The sequence below is a fragment of the Athene cunicularia genome (genome assembly GCF_003259725.1).
Source record: "Athene cunicularia isolate RWA chromosome 1 unlocalized genomic scaffold, athCun1 chr1_part1, whole genome shotgun sequence".
In the NCBI taxonomy this organism is placed as follows: domain Eukaryota; kingdom Metazoa; phylum Chordata; class Aves; order Strigiformes; family Strigidae; genus Athene; species Athene cunicularia.
In genome coordinates this window covers 21763769-21784389 of record NW_020799091.1, presented here as the reverse complement: position 1 = coordinate 21784389, position 20621 = coordinate 21763769, and the positions used below count along the sequence as shown (strand labels likewise).

At 42.9% G+C, this 20621-nt stretch overlaps 1 protein-coding gene across 7 annotated transcripts in view; it reads right to left on the bottom strand.

Moving 5' to 3' along the window:
• The window catches only part of MTUS2 (microtubule associated scaffold protein 2), a 307627-nt gene that overhangs the window by 15246 nt on the left and 271760 nt on the right, over positions 1–20621 (bottom strand). For 5 of the 7 annotated variants that reach the window (XM_026860631.1, XM_026860647.1, XM_026860638.1 and 2 more), the window contains 3 exons: positions 13209–13275; positions 6639–6853; positions 631–736 (listed from right to left, as the gene is read on the bottom strand). In XM_026860631.1, the coding sequence (XP_026716432.1) occupies positions 631–736; positions 6639–6853; positions 13209–13275 (388 nt within the window). Of the gene's footprint in view, positions 1–630; positions 737–6638; positions 6854–13208; positions 13276–19720; positions 19771–20303; positions 20572–20621 lie in introns of those variants that run through there. The other 2 variants (XM_026860670.1, XM_026860678.1) reach the window with 2 other exon arrangements.

The window sequence follows — 20621 nt, the reverse complement described above, 5'->3', positions numbered from 1 at the left end:
TTAAAAAAATAAGAGAGAAATACAGATAACTTAAATGTCAGGTAAAGCATGTACAAAGACATGTATGTAACTACTAAACTAGTAGGGAAGAAACAGCTCTGTCTGCATCATCAAATCCTGTGGGAAAAAAATGTAACACAAAATAAAGATAACAGTGCTGAGGTACAGATTTGCACCAGTGTGTGGCTTTGGTCTGCTCTGCATGGCCAGACTTTTACTACTGAGAATTACGAGTCTTGTTTTAGAAGCATTGTAGGCAGTTAAGCATATAAATTCAGAGATGCTGAATGACCTCCAGGCTCCTGAGCACCCAAGGATTAGGCTCTTGAGAAAAGTCTGTGTGTGGAATTTGTACTCTTTGTTCAGCAACCCATGAAGAAACCCTTATCTTTGGCCCAAAGATGCCTCAGATAGGCCCAGGTCCAAGTTAGATGCTGTACACACTGCATACAGCTCTCCCTCACCCCTAGCAGGAACCTGGTGGTCTACCCCACATGAAAGCAGTAGGTGAACACTAATTTTCTGTATCATCTGCTCTGGAGGAAGAAAATCCAGGCTTATAATTTCTCACTACATTGTTAATTCCTGCTCTATAATAGTTCTGTGGCCATTGGGTTGTTTTTTGCTTACCTTGAATCTTGCAGTCATTCTCATCCTGCAGTTCTGTAATGGCGATTATGTGGTTATTTTCCAGCTGTAACATTGCAGCTTCGTGTACAGCTGTGATATTTTCCTCCTGCTCCAATGACAATGAATGGAGACATGGACACATGATTAGATGTGCTGTGTCACACTGACAAGCCACTGCTAGAGAGCTCTGGTGAGCTGGAAGCAGTAAAGGGATCTACTGAGCATGACACTTCCAGCACCTGAGCCAGTATTCATTATGAAACAGGCATGTTGATGCCTTGAGTGGTAGTGGGTAGTCACTACTCGTAGTATATTTTTGCTCTTTTAACTTAATGGTGATAAAAGAAAGCAAAAGGCCAAAACCCCCTTAAGCAAATAAGCCATTTATGAAATGTTCAGAAATTTAAACATTCCATTAATCTAAATTATATTAATGACCTGACTCCTTCTGATAAACATGCACAGTTCTGAGCCATCCTGGATTTTGTCTTCATTGCACTTTGCTGCAGTGATTTTTATTGTCTGATCTTGAATTACCTTCCACGGAAAGTGCCTATGTATTATTCACAGTTGTAAAATATTTATTTCTAGAGAAACATTGAAATTATCAGTGGATATGTAAAATAAATTGCAATCTATCACACTTTTACTTGGAAAAGAGTATCCTACAAAGTCATTAATACCCAAATTCCTATGTCCTCTTGAATCATGTATTTTGAGTTCATGTCCAATAAACTGATGAAAGATAGGACAGCACCTTTTTCAGTGCAGACACAAGAGTTTTCAGGTTGGTGTGGAAGTAAGCAAGATGACAGCGAAGGCACAAAACTTTTTCCTGATCTCATACTGAGACCAGAAAGAGGCTGCAAATTGCCCAACAAACTGCACTGCACACCACACTGCAGAGAGCCAGCACGGCAGCAGGGGAGGAGGTTGGGAGAGGACTGTGGGCAGCCTGTGTTCCTGTGCACAGGCTGATGGATCTGGGACTCCTTCAGTACATTGTTTTTAACTAGAATTGGCGAAAAGCAAAGTGAGATCCCTAATGATGGTGTTTTGATATGCATCGTTAAAGAAGATACAGTGAGAAGTAGTGATCATGGTTGAGCCAGTGGTCCAGAGCAGTTTCTGAATGCAATGCATCGATTTGCTTTTCAGGGTTTTATAATCACAGTGATCTTATTCCCTATGTTTGACACATTATCTGTGATAACTGGCAATGCAGAGGATCAAACTATTTTACTTTTACAATGAAACAGCTGTTTATTGCAAAGTGACTTGACTTTAAACAGCTTTTTTGCTCACTGTTACGTTAAATAATAATAGAAAGTTACTGAAGCTGAGCATGTCTTGACTGGAATAAATATTATTTCACTGCATTTAACTTTCAAACATATGTGTAGATCGCCCAACAGAAGCAAAATTTCCAACCATATTGGAGAAAGCATGTTCTGAGAATGAAAGATAGGCGTTAACATGGATTTAAAAATTATTGAAACTCATTTTCATAATAAAATGGGGGACAACTCAGTGGTGAAGAACTGTTTGCAAAACAATGGGAACTCAGGCTGCTTATATATATATCATGAAAGAGCAGGGAAAGGGGGGCTAGATGATGCAATGGGCTATTAATGGGATAGGGACTATCCCTTGACTTTTCCCAGAGCACGATGTCCTTGTATATGATGTCTGTGTGCTGATACCTCATGGGCATTGTCATGTTCTTTATCTTGCCCTTGTGTAAGTCTTTATTCATACTCTAATTGCTTCTCAGCTGAGCAGCACCTCATAGGAATGATTATGCTCAACTCCGATGCCTTCAGAAGGTGAAGGGGTCTCCTTTCGCTGCCACCACTCTTGGCAGGTTATTTATCTATAAAGCCAATTAAATATGCTCCAAATGGTCTGCAGGGATTCTTCTGTCGCCTGTGTGTTTCATATCCACATCCCAAATGACTCTTTTTAATCTTCCAACGTGACCTTCTGTCTGCAGTTTTTCATAGCCAGTAGTCTACTTGGCACTGGGAAGCAGATCTCTTGGATGCTAATTCCAGCTTTGCCACTAACTTACTCTATAGGCTTGGTCATCTCACTTAACCCATGTCATGGTTATTTCTGGCTATAAAAAGAAGCTCAGGTGGGATTTTTAAGGCTTAATAAGGTATAATCAAGAGGAGGCTCTAGTGGGAGAAGTTCAGTAAGTTCATGGACAAAACAGCTTGAGCTGGGCAGCTCAAGCAAGAAACACCGGAAAGCCAGGATTGCAGCCTTTAGTTTGCAATTTTGCCCTTAGCTGCAAGGAGATATAAGAAATATTGGGATGCACTGGCTCACATGACTGGTTTGTGAAGAGTTTGGCTCCCACACTCTGCTATGCTGAAAGAGCTGTCTCACCTCCTCAGAGACAGCTGAGCCTCCAAACCAGACAAAGAAACAACAACTATCTGTTACTAGACTAAACGGTGACTACAGCAAGACAGTGTGGGGAAACTAAGTTGTGACTGGTAACCATGAAAGTGGGATGACTAATTTCCAATTTAGATGTGTGGATACAGAAATACATGCAGATCCATGATTAAAAGGATTTTGCTATTGCTACTGTCTTCATGAATGTGAGCTCAAATTCCCCCATGCAGATGGACAACTCAAGGACAAGGCTTTTCTCATGTTTGCTGTAAGAGCTCATGGGTTAGGTGCCTCTGCTCTAATGCCAGTTGGGACCAGAGCCAGTTCAGCAGCATTAGAGCTGAACAACTTCGGTCCCTCAAGCAGGCTTGCTCTTTTTGGCATGCTCTGAGCCAGTCACTTCTTCTCTTCCTCCAAGCAGGGGAAGGAAGAAACAGAGGATTACAAACCCTTTGGGTCAGCAGCTCTTAGAGAGCCTTATTCCTCATGCACCTTGGTTCCTAGACTAACAAAGTTCTCCTTTTCCTTGGCCAAGAAACACTGCTGGTGACCTAGCCTGTCAGCCTCCTCTGATCCAAGAGCGCTCGACACAGTATGGGTGTATGGTGGAGTAGGAATTCAAAGGGAAAACCTGCTAAAACTCATCATGAGATGCTAACAGAACCATGGATTGAAAAGATGGTCTTAAACTCTGGGATCATAGTCATAGAATTGTTTAGGTTGGAAAAGACCCTTAAGATCATTGAGTCCAACTATTAACCTAACACTGCCAAGTCTACCACTAAACCATGTCCCTAAGCACCATGTCTACACATCTTTTAAATACTTCTGGGATGGTGACTCAATCACTTCCCTGGGAAGCCTGTACCAATGCTTGACAACCCTTTCGGTAAAGAAATTTTCCTAATATCCAATCTAAACGTCCTCTGGTGCAACTTGAGGCCATTTCCTCTCAACCTATCACTTGTTACCTGGGAAAAGAGACGGACACCCTAGTATCAGGGTATTGATACTAGTATTGGGTACTAGGGTCACCGCAGCACTTTCAAAGCATTAGAGAGTAATGTTTGTTATCTTCAGTCATTCAGGGAACAAAGAGCTCTGGAGAAAACCAAAGGGCTGGAGGAGAGAACTATTTGCCCCACAGAGCGAAAGATGTGTTTCTGTTACTTCTATGTGGTGATGAATAGAATCACAATAGATGAGTACATGAGAAAAGTAAGTGTACTTCTAGTCGAGTCCTATATATCACCCTTTCTTGCATTGATCAGCTTGAGGGGAAAAAACCCACCATCTGTTCTTGTGGTCTTGGGAGCTTGCAGAAACACTTCAAAGAGTAGCAGAGATAAGCCATAAACTATCATCTTGGCAAAAAATTAACTCATGGAACAAATTCCTTCAGAAATCCTAATGCCTGGTGATCAAGGAGAGGCAAGGCTTGCAGCTAGAGCTAATATCTTCTACTAAGCAAACTGACACACTGATACAGTGAAAGGAAAAAACCCAAGGTTTTTGGTAACACCACTCCTCTTTCCTATCAGATAGCGAGGCAGAAAATTTAAGGAGCATTGCAAGAAAACCATCTTGCATAAACTGAAATGAGAACCAGAAGACATGGCTCAGCACAGCTTCTAAGAGAAAGATTTTGGAAAATCTAGTTTAGAACACAAAAACCTATTTGACAGAACCTTCTAATGCATCTTTGAAAATCCATGCACTAACAGAAAAAGGTAGTTTGTCTGGGACAAAATAGCCCAGTCACATAAAGCCTTTGTGTGTCATGTTAGAAGCCTGCAAATCAGTAACAACTAGCAAGCACAGCAATTAAAATAGGTAAAATCTAGCAAGAGCACTTTAACGCTCCTCCCCCCCCCCAAAGAATCAAACCAAAATGCACAATAGTACCCCAGGGTATCAGACAGTCTCGGGCACAGACTGGGATGCTGTGTGTCTGTCCGGCATGGCTGTCTGACCCACGTGCAGTGAGGACCACACTGCACCCAGCTCCAGTATACCATTGGTGTTACACAATAAATCTAAAACTGGGCAGCTGTGACATGAGTGACATAAAATTGTCACTATCTCAGCTTGTATCTGAACTCTTATCCCAGGAGTGTTCTACAGTACATCAACTACAGGCAGTAACTGGTGTCATTTCCCTTTTTACAAATAGTTGATCTTAAAGACAGCGGTCTCTGCTGTGCTGTGTTGGTGCTCTCTTTCCTCTTCCATGAGCTCAGTGCAGGCTAGCCCTTTTCCCTGGATTCTGGAGGTGCTTCAGCTATGGCCACACAATGCAGCACCAGCATTTACCTATTAAGTGCTCTAAATTAGCTTGGGCACAGGCTCTGCTGATGGGACTGGTTTGCTTCTGAGCCCACAGCTAGTGCTGTCATCATTCTTGGGAACCATGTGAGGCATGTCTGTGATCTGCGCCCCACTGCAGTGCCTGCTGTCAGCCCGTTCACCAGGCACGAGCAGCAGGGAGCAGCAGTACTGGAGCCTCAACCACAGGCTCATGCTTCAGGCAGCAGCCCCAAAAAGCATGCTGGAGATACTCTGAGATACAGAGCACGCAGACATAAAACCCTCTCCTTGACCTTTGGTCACATCCATCCATCTCACAGACCACATCTGCACTGCACTGTTGCTGCTAATTTACATTGCCTCAGAGAGTGAAAAATTCACTCTCCCCCACCTCCAGCTTCCCTGGGCACTGGCAAAATCTCTGTGTTGGAGAGAACGATGCTGGCAAACAGGGGGTCTCTTGTCTGGGCTCACATTTTGCAGATGACTGGCCCTTGCGCTGCATCAGATGCCTGGGTGGCACACCCATGGCAGCAGGGCTACAGCATGTCAATGCCTGACCGCAGAGTGCACCGGAGCGTGGCAGATACTCGTGTGAGAAAAGCCCTCAGGAACTGTGGTGCTGGGCAATGGGTAAGAGCTGTAGCTGGAAAAATCAGAACCGCATCTGCTGCTCACTGAATGCAAAATGACAAAAGGCCAAGTAAAGGCATTACTGCAATAATCCAGAGCAGGGTGTTCTGCCACCATCTGAGTGGTGCCTGTAGGTGAGCTACAGTGTTTGTTCACTCCTGCTGTTCCAAGTAAGACTAAAGTAGCTGCATGTGAAAGTATTCATACTTGCATATAGAAAGCAAAGCACAGAGAAACATTTGGGATGTAAAATCTAAGAGATTAGACTGAATGGTGGAGCAGAAATCAGGGAACCCAGAATGAATGGGCAGGGCTCTGCTGGCCTTACCTGTGTTGAGCAGATTCTTGTTCAACCCTTGCTTTCATATAAATTGGCTACAATAGGTGGGTTGGGGAGCAAGTATGTATGGGGAGCAGAGCTAGTCTTAATATTTGTTTAGTAAAACATCTGGAAGCATGTGATGACAAGACATGTACTACTGTGTAGAAATACCAATAGGGATAATAGGGAGGAAAACCAGAAAATATAGTCAGGAATAGATTTTTCTGGTCCTCAGTTTGTTACCAGTGACTTCATGTTGGAGTGTTCAACATATTTCATTACCTGAACCTACTCAGCACTGCTATGGTCTATTCTTCAAAGAGGAGAGGCAGAGACTGACCTGTTCCTGATGCTGCAATTTGACTTGCTCTAGGTGCAGCATGTGTTGCTCGTGCAGGGTCTCCTTCTTGGTGTCGTACTCCTCCTGCAACCTCTGTTCCAGCGCCTGCAGCTCTTCCTGCTGCTGTCTGTGACGCTGCTTCACCTCTTCCTCAAAGCGCCTCTCCAGCTTTTCCTTCTCATTCTGTAGTTTCTTCCATTTCGCTGTGTTGAGGGCTGTGGAGACAAGACCACACAGTCAGGCTCTGAACTACTTGGGAACAAACGGTGGCATCGGATCTGTTTATATAGCACTGAACACAGTGGTTTTCACCAGTTCTGGGGCTCCCATGAATCTCATCCATCAACAAACTCTTGCTGTCATCTGTCTCTGTCCCACACACACATACACACACGCATTTTTTTTTTTAAATAGAGGCACTAGCTGAGTATGCAAAAGCCCATGCAAAACTGGGATCTGATTAATATAATAATAGTAATAAATAATAACAACAGCAACAACAATAATAGCAGGGAACTCCATGGACCTGCAGGGTGACTGGATGTCCCCTCCTGGCCAGAACAAATCAAGGCTTTAGGGCTGTTACTTTGCCTTGGATATAAGAAACATGTGAGACATCACTTGACACAAAGCCTTTCAACTGGGATACAAGATTTTTCTTACCTCCTTCTCTTAAGCCACAGTCTTGGCTAAGTCCCCACTTCCAGTGCCAGAAAAGCAGAAGCTGCCTGGGCCCCATTCTGTACACATGTTATGCAGGGGGTGCAATTGACCACTTGACCAGGAGAAGGAGATGCATCTCATACATCCTGTTTTCTAGCTGTTAGAAGCCGCTCACCCCATCAACCTGTCTTTTGCACTAGCTCTGTTGCGGACCTCTTGAATCTATTAATGCACATTTGCTTAAAATATTTTTATATTCAAACCACTATCCTGTGCTTCATGGAATAAGAGAGTGCAGATGAAAGGCTGGTACTGAAGGCAAGCAGAAAACATGAAATTTTTACTCTTGTGAACTAACCCAGTGACCATGTCTCCAAATTCACAACCATAGTCTACAACTAGTTCCAGGTTGCACAACTCCAGCAGTTCCATCCAGTCAAGCATATTCAGTCTATCTCCCTATTTGGTTCTTCACCTATATTGTTCCCCGTGTTCCAGGACAGCAGTAATGAACACTGTGTCCTCGGCCTTTTAAAGAATGGTTGCAACCAATCCAGATATTGAAGATCTGATGCTAGTTGGACAAGGTCAGACAGACTACATCTAAAGAGCAAGTTTGCTCACTGGCAAAAATCTAACCAGTAAGAAGTGATTAAAATCATCATGACCATAACATTCAGAACAACACTAGAGAAGAAGAGGTGTGTTTTTAATGGCACTGCTAGACTTTCTTTCTTATTTAGACCCATAGCTGGTTTAGAAAAATGATCACCTTTTGAATATACTATCTATTAGCCACTCATCCTTCCTTTGCCTTTCAAAATGCACGTGCCATGCACAGACCTGTATGGCATGGCAAATCAGTGAACTGGAAGCAGTTGTCTCCCTGAGTAGACAACTTCTGAATGTTTCAAAAACATTTATCTTATGACCATATATTTGCTCAATATCTGTGTTTTCCTGTCTCTTTCTACTATGGTATCAGACTGTGCTCTATTTTTGGGGGATAGCAACAATTTGTCAAAGTTACCTACCGCTGTGACCACAGCTCCTGTTAGGTGAACCCATGAAAGGTAGTTTGGGCACTCAAGCTAACTGTCCCCTTCCCCACATAGCTATTTTTCACGCTGTTTAGAGCTCTGCTTCTACACTTACTGGACACCAATATCGAGACTCGTTTATTATGTCCAGACAGATACTGCTGCTGGGGTCCTCTTCTGATCCTGATGTTTTCTGGAGCACTAAGAGGGACTCTATGTCCCTTTTAAGTTCTCTGCTCCTTACAGAAAGAAAGAAAATGAGCCTGAACCAGTGAGATTAGTACCACAGCAGTGGCACATAGAAATCTTTCCCACCTACCTCATACGCAAAATGGAACAGCGCAATTTATATGGTCATTAGCTGAAATGTCTTGTCTCCTGGCGGTTTGGATTATAGCTCTAAACCCTCTCTCTTGCTTTTTGATTTTTTTAATTTTTTCAGCATATAAAGCAATCCCAGAGCTGGAGGACAAGAGGTAATGCTTGCAGCCCTGCATTCAGTAGAATTCAAACTTACTCAAGCTTTAAATTTGAGCTTTAATGAACACCATCTCTCTCCAGCCTCTCTAATGAGATTACCCAGCACACAGGGAGGGCTGGGCAATGAAATGACATGTTCTAACCAAAAGAAAGTCCATCTGAAACACTTTCTGTAACCTGAACCTCAAAGGTATTTGCGTCTTGCAGATCAAACCCTGATGCAGGTGCAAAATGGAGGGAAGAGGAAAGCACGGGAAGAGTATCTGCATGGCATGTTCCCCACACATCCAAAAACTCTATTGGAGGCAGAAAATGAGGTCATTGCCCAGGAAATTTGCCCTATACTGAATATCTCTAACGAGAAGGAGTAATCCCTACCACAGTCTCTCAAACCATGACAAATGAAGCCAAGGACTGAGTGGGGAGGAAAGACTGAATAACCTATTGGCTGCTATCAAGAGGAGTTACCTCCTGGTTTTCTTCTTCCTTCTCTGTAGGTATTTCAATACCTGCTTACAGGCTGGAAAGGACTTAGACATGACATGGCATTTCCCAGGATGACAGCATGCTGGGTTAAACAAGTGCAGCTACCATTGTTTCCCTATTCCCTGAGCACTGAGTGGCTTTTACACTGCGCAACAGATGAGTAAAACCCACTTCAGGCTGGTCTGGGAGGGTGAGGGAAAGGGAGATGTCACTAACGGACTAATCCTCCCACATAAACCCAGCCTGAGCCACAGCCCAGCCTGCCCAGCCCTGGTACTTCGCATTTGGGGTATAACTCCTGTGGGAGCCAGGGAGCTATAGCATCATGTGGCCTTGCACAGGGACTGTCTGCTTGTGACATGAGAAATGGGCTCTTCACCACGCAGACTCTGCTCTTCCTCCTGACCCTTGGCCTAATTCACAGACAAATCACAGCCACTCACTCAGGTTAAGGGTGCTCTGACTGGGAGGCATATCCAGGAGGTGGCACATGGGCTTTGGCTTTCAAACTCTCATGAACACAGATAATACAAATTTTAAACTTGACATCTGATCATCTTCCATTCATCCATATTTTTAGGCATCTCTATATGTCCTCTCAACTGACTTCACATGTCCGTTGTCTGACAGCAAAGGAGCAGGTAATTCTGAAGTTTAATTTCCATTAGCTTGAAGGGAAACAGCTGGTGTTCAAAACCTCTTTATTCCAGAAGTCTCAGTGTTGCAGCTGAAAACTGCTTATATTTATAACTTAAAAAGATGGGTGTCTTGTGTGTAGAATGACTAGCCTTGGCATTTCTAGCAAAATACATGAGAAAATCTTAATGCACAAAATAACAAGTCCCTCAGCATTTATAAAGACTGTATTACTCCTCAGGACTGGAAAGGGAGGAGCACTTTCCTATTTCACTGCATGCTGGTTTCAGAAGAGGTGCGATACTTCACAGCAGTACTGGGGGTAAAGGTGGACAGTGTTATCCGAATCTAAATATTTTGCCTGGCTCCAGAAGGGTGCAGGTCTCCTTAGGCTGTTTTATACATCACTGCTATTGCTTCAGCAGTCTTTTTTTATTTACCAAAAGAGATTCCCTTTAAAATATATTCTGACTTTTCTGAACAGTGGATTATATCTTGCTATTACATTGCTTTGTACAGCAGAATCCTGCAGCATCTGTTGAAGTTAACAAAGACTGTGTGCTCTCAAAACGAAGCACATTCAGCACCTAAGTCATAATTCTGAATTAGAGCTATTGCCTAAACAACTAAATGTTGAACATACTACCTGTAACACCCCGGCTAGTCCAGCCCTGTTTTACTGATTCATCCAGACATTTGCATCAGTGAGTCTGACATGGTGAATTTACACATGAGAAATCAGGAATTTCTGACCAACACCTATGCTGTTTAACTGGACTGATTATTTTTAAAGAAATGAAAGATTACTTATCAAAGTGTCTGAGACAAGTCAGAACTACAACTTGGCTGAAGTCAAAATTACATGCTCTGTAGATTTTTCCTAAATTTCTTCATAGAATCACCTATGATTGCTGTTGTCAAACAAATGATTGTTTCATTCTTTATTTGCAGAATATGTACAATAACGTGCAACATACAGATTCGTCTGATAGTGAGACCAAAATAACCCTTCTATAGCACAGATGTGCTGCATGTCTCCAGTAGCACCCAATGCTCCAGTCTGCACTGCTTTAGAGAAAGCAAACTGCACTGACGAGAACCACTTTCATGCAGATGGCATTAGCCATTTCACCTTGTCCACAGAATTAAAACACAAAATTCAATTATATCATTTTCTTCCAAAGGAAAACAGACTGCCCAGCAATTTTTGACTTCCACTAAAAATCATAAACATTCACCTTCCCTAAGTATGGATACATACCAGGATTTGTACTGCTGATGAATCAGCATCCTGCTGGAGTGCAATACCTGCACATGTTCATCTTTTTGTGCATCCAAGTCTACCTAGGCATGATGCATCTCAGGGTTGCACAGAGAGAATTAAGTCCAACATAAGGATCTGTCCAAACAGGACAGATCACCAGCCACCCCTGTCACTCCTAAATAGCCTATGCTCAGCATCTCCCTGTCTCTGAGAGTGGAGGCTTGCTCAGAAAGAGGTGGCCTGTGATAAGTCCTCTCCAGTACACGTGCCACAGGACCACTGAGGAAAGGATTATCTCATACCATATTTCCCTTCTCTGAGAAATACTTGTTTATGGCTAGTCTCCCTTCTGAAGCAGTACAGCTCAGCTGAGACCTCAGACTGCTTTTCTGGAGTATTTGGGGTTCTTACCAAAACTGTCTCCATATACTCCACCAGGACTCAGTTTTGTGCAGAGGTGTCTGTTGCTGCATGCACAAGAGCAATGGCAAGGGCAGGCAGTGCAGTGATCTCCTGTTACTGAACATTCTGCTCTGTGAGCCCCAAACAGGCAGTCAGTTTGTCAGGCAGTCAGTCAGTCACATCCCCAGCAAAACCACCAGTGATTTGTATTGACTGCAGCTGTATGAACATGGTGTAAATGGAAGCAGAGCTCTTTATCTCTAGCACTGTACCTCTTTCCTTCCCATGTCACTGCCTCTTGCAAAACCACTCATGAAAATGAGCTAACCCAACCCACTGGAAAGAGGTAGGACTTTGAAATGAGAAGTGGGTGGGTATCCGATGGAGAGCTTCAGATGTGTCCTGCCTAAAGAATGCACCAGTGGCAACAACTCCTTTGTGAGAGCTGTGGAGGTGCTAAGGATGGATGAAAGCAGGTATCAGAGAATAACTGGAAATGCTGGTTTGCTATTGCTGCAGTATCCTTTGGCCATGGGGACAATAAAGCTCTCTATGAAATGATGATCAGCCAAAAACTTTCAGAGGAGCACAGCAGGGAGCACAAGCTGTTGGGCATCAGAAAAGGGCTGTGCTTGGCTTTTCTGCAGGGGGCTGTCATAGGCAAGGTGAAGACAAAGCACAGGGGTACCTGCAGTTCTGCCCACCTCATAGAGGTTTGGCCTGAGCACCCTTTGCGAACCAAGTCATCCTCCTGCTTCACTGCACAATCTGTGCTTAATGTGTGACCCAGCAACTGGGGCCCTACATGCAGGGAAAATTGAGAGGTCCCCGCTGTTCACAGATCCAGTCATAAGTGGTTCCAGCACCTTTTGGTACTCAGGGTGTCCCCTGCTCCAGTGGTCCTGCCTCCAGGTGCCCTTCCTCCTCTCCATTTGCCCTGGGGTAGATGAACCCAATGTCACATCTGTTCTGGGGAGATTTAAGCCCCAAAGAACTCAGCCTTTTGGCTGCAGCCAGCACAAAAGCCCATCTTCTCTAAGAGTTGCAATGTCTTTACACCCTCCCTGTCTCTCCTGTCTAGATCAGAAACCAACCAGGAAAAGCAGTGCATGCAGATACACAGAGAATACACAGACCAAATGGACGTGTTGCTTTTGTTGTCATTCAACCAGGAAGAGACTTTAGAGATATTAACAAGCAAGTTCTGAGCTTGAGTGTCCTTCAGTTTTCAGATGAACTGCAAAACATGCAAACATACATAAGTAAGGGATGCACTCCTAGTCACTGTGCACCACAACGGTCCCAGGTTCCCAGTTCTCATTATGCTATGCTTTCTTCTTGTAAGTGGTGGTACATACTTTGAGAATGGAAACTATAGATTTATGAAGAACAATTTGTCTAGTAAAGATGATACACAACTAGCTCTAGTGTGTGTGGTGATGGACCCATCTCCACAAAGAGGTAAAATCGTGGTTCCCTGCAAAGCCACAAAAGAAGATGTTTCATCACATGTATGCAGGTTCCCCAGGATCAGGTCACAGGGAATTTTTGTGTAAAGTGAGAAAATCACTTTGTTGTTACTTTGCTTGTACTACTTACCAACTTCATCCCTGATATTTGCAAGCTCGACTCCTAACTCCTTTATTTTCACAAGAGCATTTTCATTCTGTTTAAGGAAAAAAAGAGAAAAATATGTATAGTCCCCAAGTTTATCCCAGATAAGCACTTTCACAAGTTCATTTAGTAAAGCAGATTAGATTGATTCCTCAGATGTCTCTTTTTTTTTTTTTTTTTTTTTTTTTTTGATTATAATGAACTCATTCAGAATTTAAATCAAGTTTAGGAGCCACAACTCACTCGCCACAGATACCTTGTATCTCTGTGAATACACGTACACACACTCATGTGCACAGGACAGTACAGAATATTCTACTTACTCCTATGAGTCTAAAAAGACATTTGTATTTTTCTATCATTCTATGTTCAATTTGTGTACCATTTATGGCTGGACTGCATGTACAAGGTGATTTTATTAATTCTGTTAGAACACTCTCATTTATTTATGCCCGCATTTAACTGCTTCTAAACATAGTGATATGCTCACACAGTCAAATTTGCAGAGCAGATTACTGTACTTACACCATTTTAGGCATGGTGGGCAAACCATAATGGCCTGATGTTCAGGCCTATGTCCACATTTATTTCTAGTATTTTATGGTGTGTAAAGAACAAGAGCTTCTTTCTTTGACCTGTCTCAAAAGAAATAGAAAAACACGCTGGAGGGAAGGGATGTCATGCAGAGGGACCTTGACAGGCTTGAGAGGTGGGCCTGTGTGAACCTCATGAAGTTCAACAAGGCCAAGTGCAAGGTCCTGTACATGGGTTGGGGTAATCCCAAACACAAATACAGGCTGGGTGATGAGTGGGTTGAGAGCAGCCCTGTGGAGAAGGACTTGGGTCATCAGTGGATCAAAAACTGAATATGAATCAGCAATGTGCACTCGCAGCTCAGAAAGCCAACCATATCCTGGGCTGCATCAAGAGAAGTGTGGCAGCAGCTCAAGGGAGGTGATTCTCCTCCTCTACTCTGCTCTTGTGAGACCCCATCTGCAGTGCTGTGTCCAGCTCTGGGGCCCTCAGCATAAGAAGGACATGAGCCTGTTGGAGCGGGTCCAGAGAAGGGCCACAAAGATGATCAGGGGGCTGGAGCACCTCCCCTATGAGGACAGGCTGAGAGAGTTGGGGTTGTTCGGCCTGGAGAAGAGAAGGCTCTGGGGAGACTTTATAGCGGCCTTCTAGTACTTACAGGGGGCTACAGGAAAGATAGAGAGGGACTCTTTATCAGGGACTGTAGTGATAGGAGGGTAACAGTTTTAAACTGAAAAAGGGTAGATTTAGATTAGATATTAAGAAGAAATTATTTAATGTGAGGGTGGTGAGACACTGGCACAGGTTGCCCAGAGAAGCTGTGGCTGCCCCCTCCCTGGCAGTGTTCAGGGCCAGGTTGGACGGGGCTTTGAGCAACCTGGGCTAGTGGAAGGTGTCCCTGCCCATGGCAGGGGGGTGGAACTAGATGATCTTGAAGGTCCCTTCCAACCCAAACCATTCTATGATTCTATGAAGTCTGAATACTTATAGAATTAAAAGAGATGAGCTGGCCAAAGGAGAATTAAAACATATTTAGAATAACAATGCTAAAGTGCTATGCAAGGACTTTGACAGCAAATGTCTCACGAGTACTGTGCACAGTGGCAAAGAAAAGCCTCAGGAAAATGTCTTGGAGTTTGGTTTAGTACAGTAAATCCCAGCATAATGGTTTAAGCATAAGAGCACTTTAAATTGGAATGTATCCTGAGTCACATTAGGAAGAAGACAAAGCAATGTATCCTGCTGGGAAGATCACTAACAAATACAAAAACTAGATCAGGCTACTATAAATATGTCCCAAGTTAGAAAAGGCCCAGAATCTGTAAAGGACACTACATATTCAAGAGAAAATGCAGTGTAGTAGCAAATGGAATTAAAAGGAGTCCTAGAAAGTAAATCTTTCAGTAATAAGAAAGCAAGGTTAATAAAAATCTAGGTTACAGAAAGGACTAGTTCAGCGTCAGGATACACAGCAGATAGGATAGCAAATTAGTTTTCTCTTACTAAAATGAAAGTGGAAAAATAATATATTTCATAGCTTGATGTTTCTATTTATTTTTCCTGCATCTAATTCTTAAGTCTGTTAAGAGAAATAACACAGCATCTTTATTTTTGGTAATACCAGGAAATTAGAATCTGGAATTTAAATTAATACTTTACACACTGCCCTTTTGGGATTATTTCTACTGGATCCAAGGGACACAGTTTCCCGAAAGTTTTTCTGTAAACAGAATGATTAACTGAGCTGATTTGAGAGCCTTGGGTGCCTGAGGAGACCCAGGCGATGTGGGCATCTTTCTTACTCAGTTATGGGAAGAAGCCAGGCACGCAAAGCAAACAGTCAGCTCCATACGCTGCTGAGTAATGCACAGGGGGTTGTGTGCCAGCACTGCAGAGTCCTCAGTCCTGACTGACTGCATTAGGCTCAGAATAAAATGCAGTGAGTTATTTTGTTGTGGTGGTTTGGGTTTTTTTAATTAGTAAAAAAGTAGGAAAAAATAAAAAGGCCTGGATAAATATAGCCTGGTATGTTAAAAAAACATAGCACTTCACACAGATTCCCAAACCAGTAGTCTTACAGAGATAACGTTTCCTCTTTTGGAAAATATCACTGCATCTGCCCATACCGTCTGTTTAACTCACTGGAGTAATTTTAAGAAGTGTTCTTGACAGATTGCCAGGACTGGTGCCCTTGAAGGCGTGTGCATAGGGATATACTAGATACAGGACTTGCAGATGGGAAGCACCCACTCAAATTACCAGCTCCCACTATCTGAAACAAAAGCCATTTAAAGCAAGGAAGCTCTGTACAAGTCATTGCCAGGACCTACAGATAAGCAGAAAGTGGGATTGTTACTATTCTACTTACATGAAGAAAACGAAAAGCAAGTTAAAAAATGACATCCTAGGAAAAAAAAAAAAGTTGTTAAAATTTTGATCATCCATAAGAAATATTACAGACTCATTTTTTTATGATATATTTTATCTTAGATAAGGTTTGTCCTACCTTTGAGGACACTTGGTGGTGAGACCTTCTCTAAAAGAGTGGAGAATTGCCAAAGGTGTGCCTGCTTAAAAATGCTATCCCATAACTCAAGCTTCAGCATGGACACCACACCATCAGGACAGCAGGCCTCCCAGCTACCTCCCACCATGCTGGGGCTGTGGTTTCCAGAGCAGCCTCTGGAGCTATCATCTCGAGCAGCCAACGTTGGCACAGCTCAGGTGCCTTCGCTGTCATTTGCCTGCTCTGTCAATACTTCTTGCATTGTATTTTATTTTGGTTAGAGCTTTCTGACTGCACTTTGGGACCTCATATTTATGTTACCTGGGAGGTCAGATGTGCAAGGGTTGCCCTCAGTGACAAGGTCTCAAGTAGTCCATCTTTCTCAGAGGGTTCATTTAGAGAGCAACAGCACATGAGTCTTTATCTTCCTCTTCTGCAAGAAGGGCAAGATGTAGTTTTGGCTAATCATCTTATCAGCCTCATGGTCTCCTGGATGTGAACTTCAAATCCCTGACATTTTCTGTTACTGTAACCTGCTTTGCCAGTGTAACATGATAGGCTTGGACTGCACATGTTCCTGCGACCAGTGTAAACATGTCATTAATAAAAACCAAAAAAGTCCTTCTTCGTTATCATCATTGTGGCTCTGCAGATAACCAGCACATCGGTGTCAGTGCAGTCACAGAACTGGGAATGCCAGCACTTAGAAAACCAAAGGTTACAGTAGAGCAAAACTGGATCTGACATGAGAATGTAAAGCTATCAGGTCCAATGCTGAGATTCATATAGTTCTAATGTCAAAACATCAAAGCAATTAGAAAATTCACAAGCATGCAAGGAAAAATCTTATTAAAAAAATGTGTAAGAAACCAAATTAATGGGATATCATACTGAATTAATCATTCTCCATTAATATTTATCTCAACAAAGTATTTGAAAGAGAATACAGAGTAAGCAGGAACCTTTGCTACTCTCCCAAGAGTTTTGTATCTAACAGGCTCAGCTTATCAAGGGATCTTTGTAGGTGTCCTTTACTAGGCCACTGGTTGGAGTGAAGTCATTGAGGGTGAGTGACTGAGGGCCAAATCCAACTTAGGTTTAAAAAGGCTCAGCGACTATACTAGTGATACAGCTGTTTGCAGTGGGTGAAAATATCAGAGACACTGTAAGGAAATTGTGCAAATATTCAGCATTTCATTGTGGCAGTTAAATGGCAAGGGAGAAAAAAATTGCTTTGATGTGATTTGGGATTATTTTTTTCTGGCCAAAATGTGAAACCAAACCAGTGGGTTGTGTATAAATTGAAATGTTGCATTTACTTTTCAGGTACTTTTTCTGAATGATGGATTTAATTGTTGCTTGGAAAACCTATGAGAAAGGTCTTCCATTGGTCATATCCCAAGAAATTACTGAAGTAATTTTCATAAAATGAAACTATACTCGTGATGGAGATGAAGGAAACCTTCTTCCTCATACCTGTACTCTACAACACAATGGTTAAGTCTTGTGTCTGAAATATGTTTCGTCTCCTCAGACAGAAAGAAAATTAGAATAGAACAGGTAGAATGATATGTTTTCTCCTTGCTTAAACTACTGCTGTGTTGATTGGAAGACACAGTAGCAAATTTTTCTTCTTATCATCTTTATAACCAACCTCCCAATATCTCTCCTGTGAAAGGCTCAATGTTGAACTGCATTTCAGAGACTGATAATTTTCAGTCACTGAAAATGGCACCTATGTATTCTCCATTCAACTCAAAACTCCCTGAGAATAGACTGAGGTATGACTTATATTGGTGCAACATCCTGGCAGCTCCGTAAGAACTGGCAGGTAGTCAAGCAGGTAGGCGAAGAGGTAGGAAGGAAGGAGTAATTCATCCAGTTAAATAACAGTGGCCAAAGCTTAGCAGTGTCATTCAGAAAAAATCTGCAAGATTTAGGTATGACTCTGTGAGAGGTCCTGGAAAAGTAACTTGGTAAAGGATGCCTGAGGATGGGCAAGATGCTGGGGTTGTCCAAACAATAAAGGAACTAGAGATGAAGGCCTGGGGGGAAAGGCTGAACAGGGCTCTGAGCAACCTGATCTGGTTGAAGATGGTGGCCTTCTTTACAGGGAGGTTAGACTACACGACCTTTAAGGGTCCCTTCCAATCCAAACTAATTACGAGTCTATGAAAAGCTCTGCTTTAGTTGCATGGAGCTTCAGTCGACAGATAGACATCATTGAGGAGACATCGTCAGGGAAAGGTCAAGATTTTACTTTGGACCAGGAATAACTGGAATGTGGAGGCAGCACTGAGATTTGCCTTAGAGCATCTCTCTTCTGAGAACTGCAAACTACCTGAGAGATACTAATTAATTAGAAATGCTGATTAATTAAATCTCCAGGTACTTTTTAACAATAGCTAAGCAATAGTAGATCTACTGCACAAATGGGTCACATCAGGCAAGGAACATCAGAAAATTGCCCATATCCGCATAGGAAGTCAACTGCAGCTAGGAACTAAACATGGGAGACTGGAGTTACCTCCCCAAATCAACATGTCTCTCCTCCCTGCCAACTTACATGCTTGCCTATATTCTGAGCTTGAAATATATGTACAGTATCTCCACAAACATTTTCCAGTTATCTATGATACATCCTAAAAGTATGCACTGCACACAGATGCTCTGTGGCACTTGTTATTAAAACTGTTCCTTCAGAATAGCTTTTCTGTATCTAATGCTTTCAAAATATTAACATATTTAAGGAAAAAAAAAACCCAAACAAAAACCAACAAACCCAAAACCAGACGACTGACCTGCAAATGGTGCTTAGTCACTGCTGTGCTTTATATGGAGTTCCCTGGGGCAAGGACTTATATTGGAAAGAGAAGCATACACACTGAGAATTCTCTTGTACCAATACATATTTCAGACGATACTTGTAGAAGCAATAACTGAATCCCACTGCAGCTGATGTTCAAAATGTTCTACAGTCTTCCTTAAAAAAAGAGGTGTTTTAATACTGCTGTTTCAATCATGCTGGTTATCAGGTAATCCTCTCCTATAATACTCTTTAAGGTTAAAGTTTATAAGCACCTATGTGTCCCCCAGTGACTACACTTTAAGAAGTTTTATATTAAGCCATACATTTTTTCTTAACCTGGTTAGCAGCTTATCTCAAGCTATATTTGAACATATTAGGTAAATGGGAGACACTATCAAATTTCCGTTAGAGTATATGAATATTTAAAAAAGCCAAACTCTAACAAAGTACACTACACAAGCATGTGTTTCTGGCAAGATATTTTCTATTAAAGCAAATTAAATGCATGTGTTCATTCTCTCCCTCTTCTGTACATACTTAAATCCAGGCAAATTTCCAGAAGAATAGCATGAAAAGTTATGTGTTAGAAACGTCCCACAACTTCTCTCACACATGCTATTGTCCTGCTACTTGTAGCTATGTACTTACCTCTGCACTGATGTTTGTTACACACCCCATTTTGGTGCCTGAGAATTTGCTTGATTTAGATTCACCCTGACATAAGAAAACATGTAGTTTAACCTTGTTTCACTTCTAGATTGGAGGATCAACCCTCTGTCAGAAAGGAGGCTCATTAGAGAGGTAAAAACTTAGGACAGCTAGAGTTTGAATAATCTCTCTTTAAACTTTAAAACTCTGTGCAAGTTTCCTTTACAACTTGTACTCCGCGTGGTTATTAAAAATGTATGAAAAGTGTAGCAAGAAATCAAGCCGACTCTTACTACAGAAGATGCCAGCGGTTGCTCCTTGTTTCAGGAAAATCCAACCCTTACATTTAGACTGCAGGATAAAATTATGTAAGCACTGCAGTGCCTGTGGAAGCGACAGTTAGACTTGTCCCTGGTGAACGAGAGTCCAGCGCACTGTAAATAAGACGAGCATCGCTCCCCGCTCTGCCACCCTGGGATGGGCACACACCACCGACGCCAGCTAGAAGCTAGAAGCACCGGCTCGCTCACGGTAACGGCTACCTTCCTGCCCCTTCCCTAAGGATAAAAAGAGGCAAAAGTACCGTCTCGTCCTCGCGCCGAGCGCGGGAAAAACACTTGGAGCAGTATTTACCCATCCTGGCAGGACCGCGACCAGCCGGACTCGTACTGCCACCAGCCTCGCCCGGAGACAGAGGGTGAGCCGCGGGCGATGCCTCTGTCAAAAAGGGATGTCGCGTCCTGTCCTGGCTTCGGCTGCGATAGAGTTAATTTTGTTGAGCCGGGAGGGGGCACAGCCTGGAGCGCCCGACCCGGCTTTCGGCTGGGAGAGAGTTAACTCTGCTGGAGCGGGGAGGGGGCGCCGCCGGAGCGCCGGGCCCGGGTTGGCCGGAGGGGGGGGG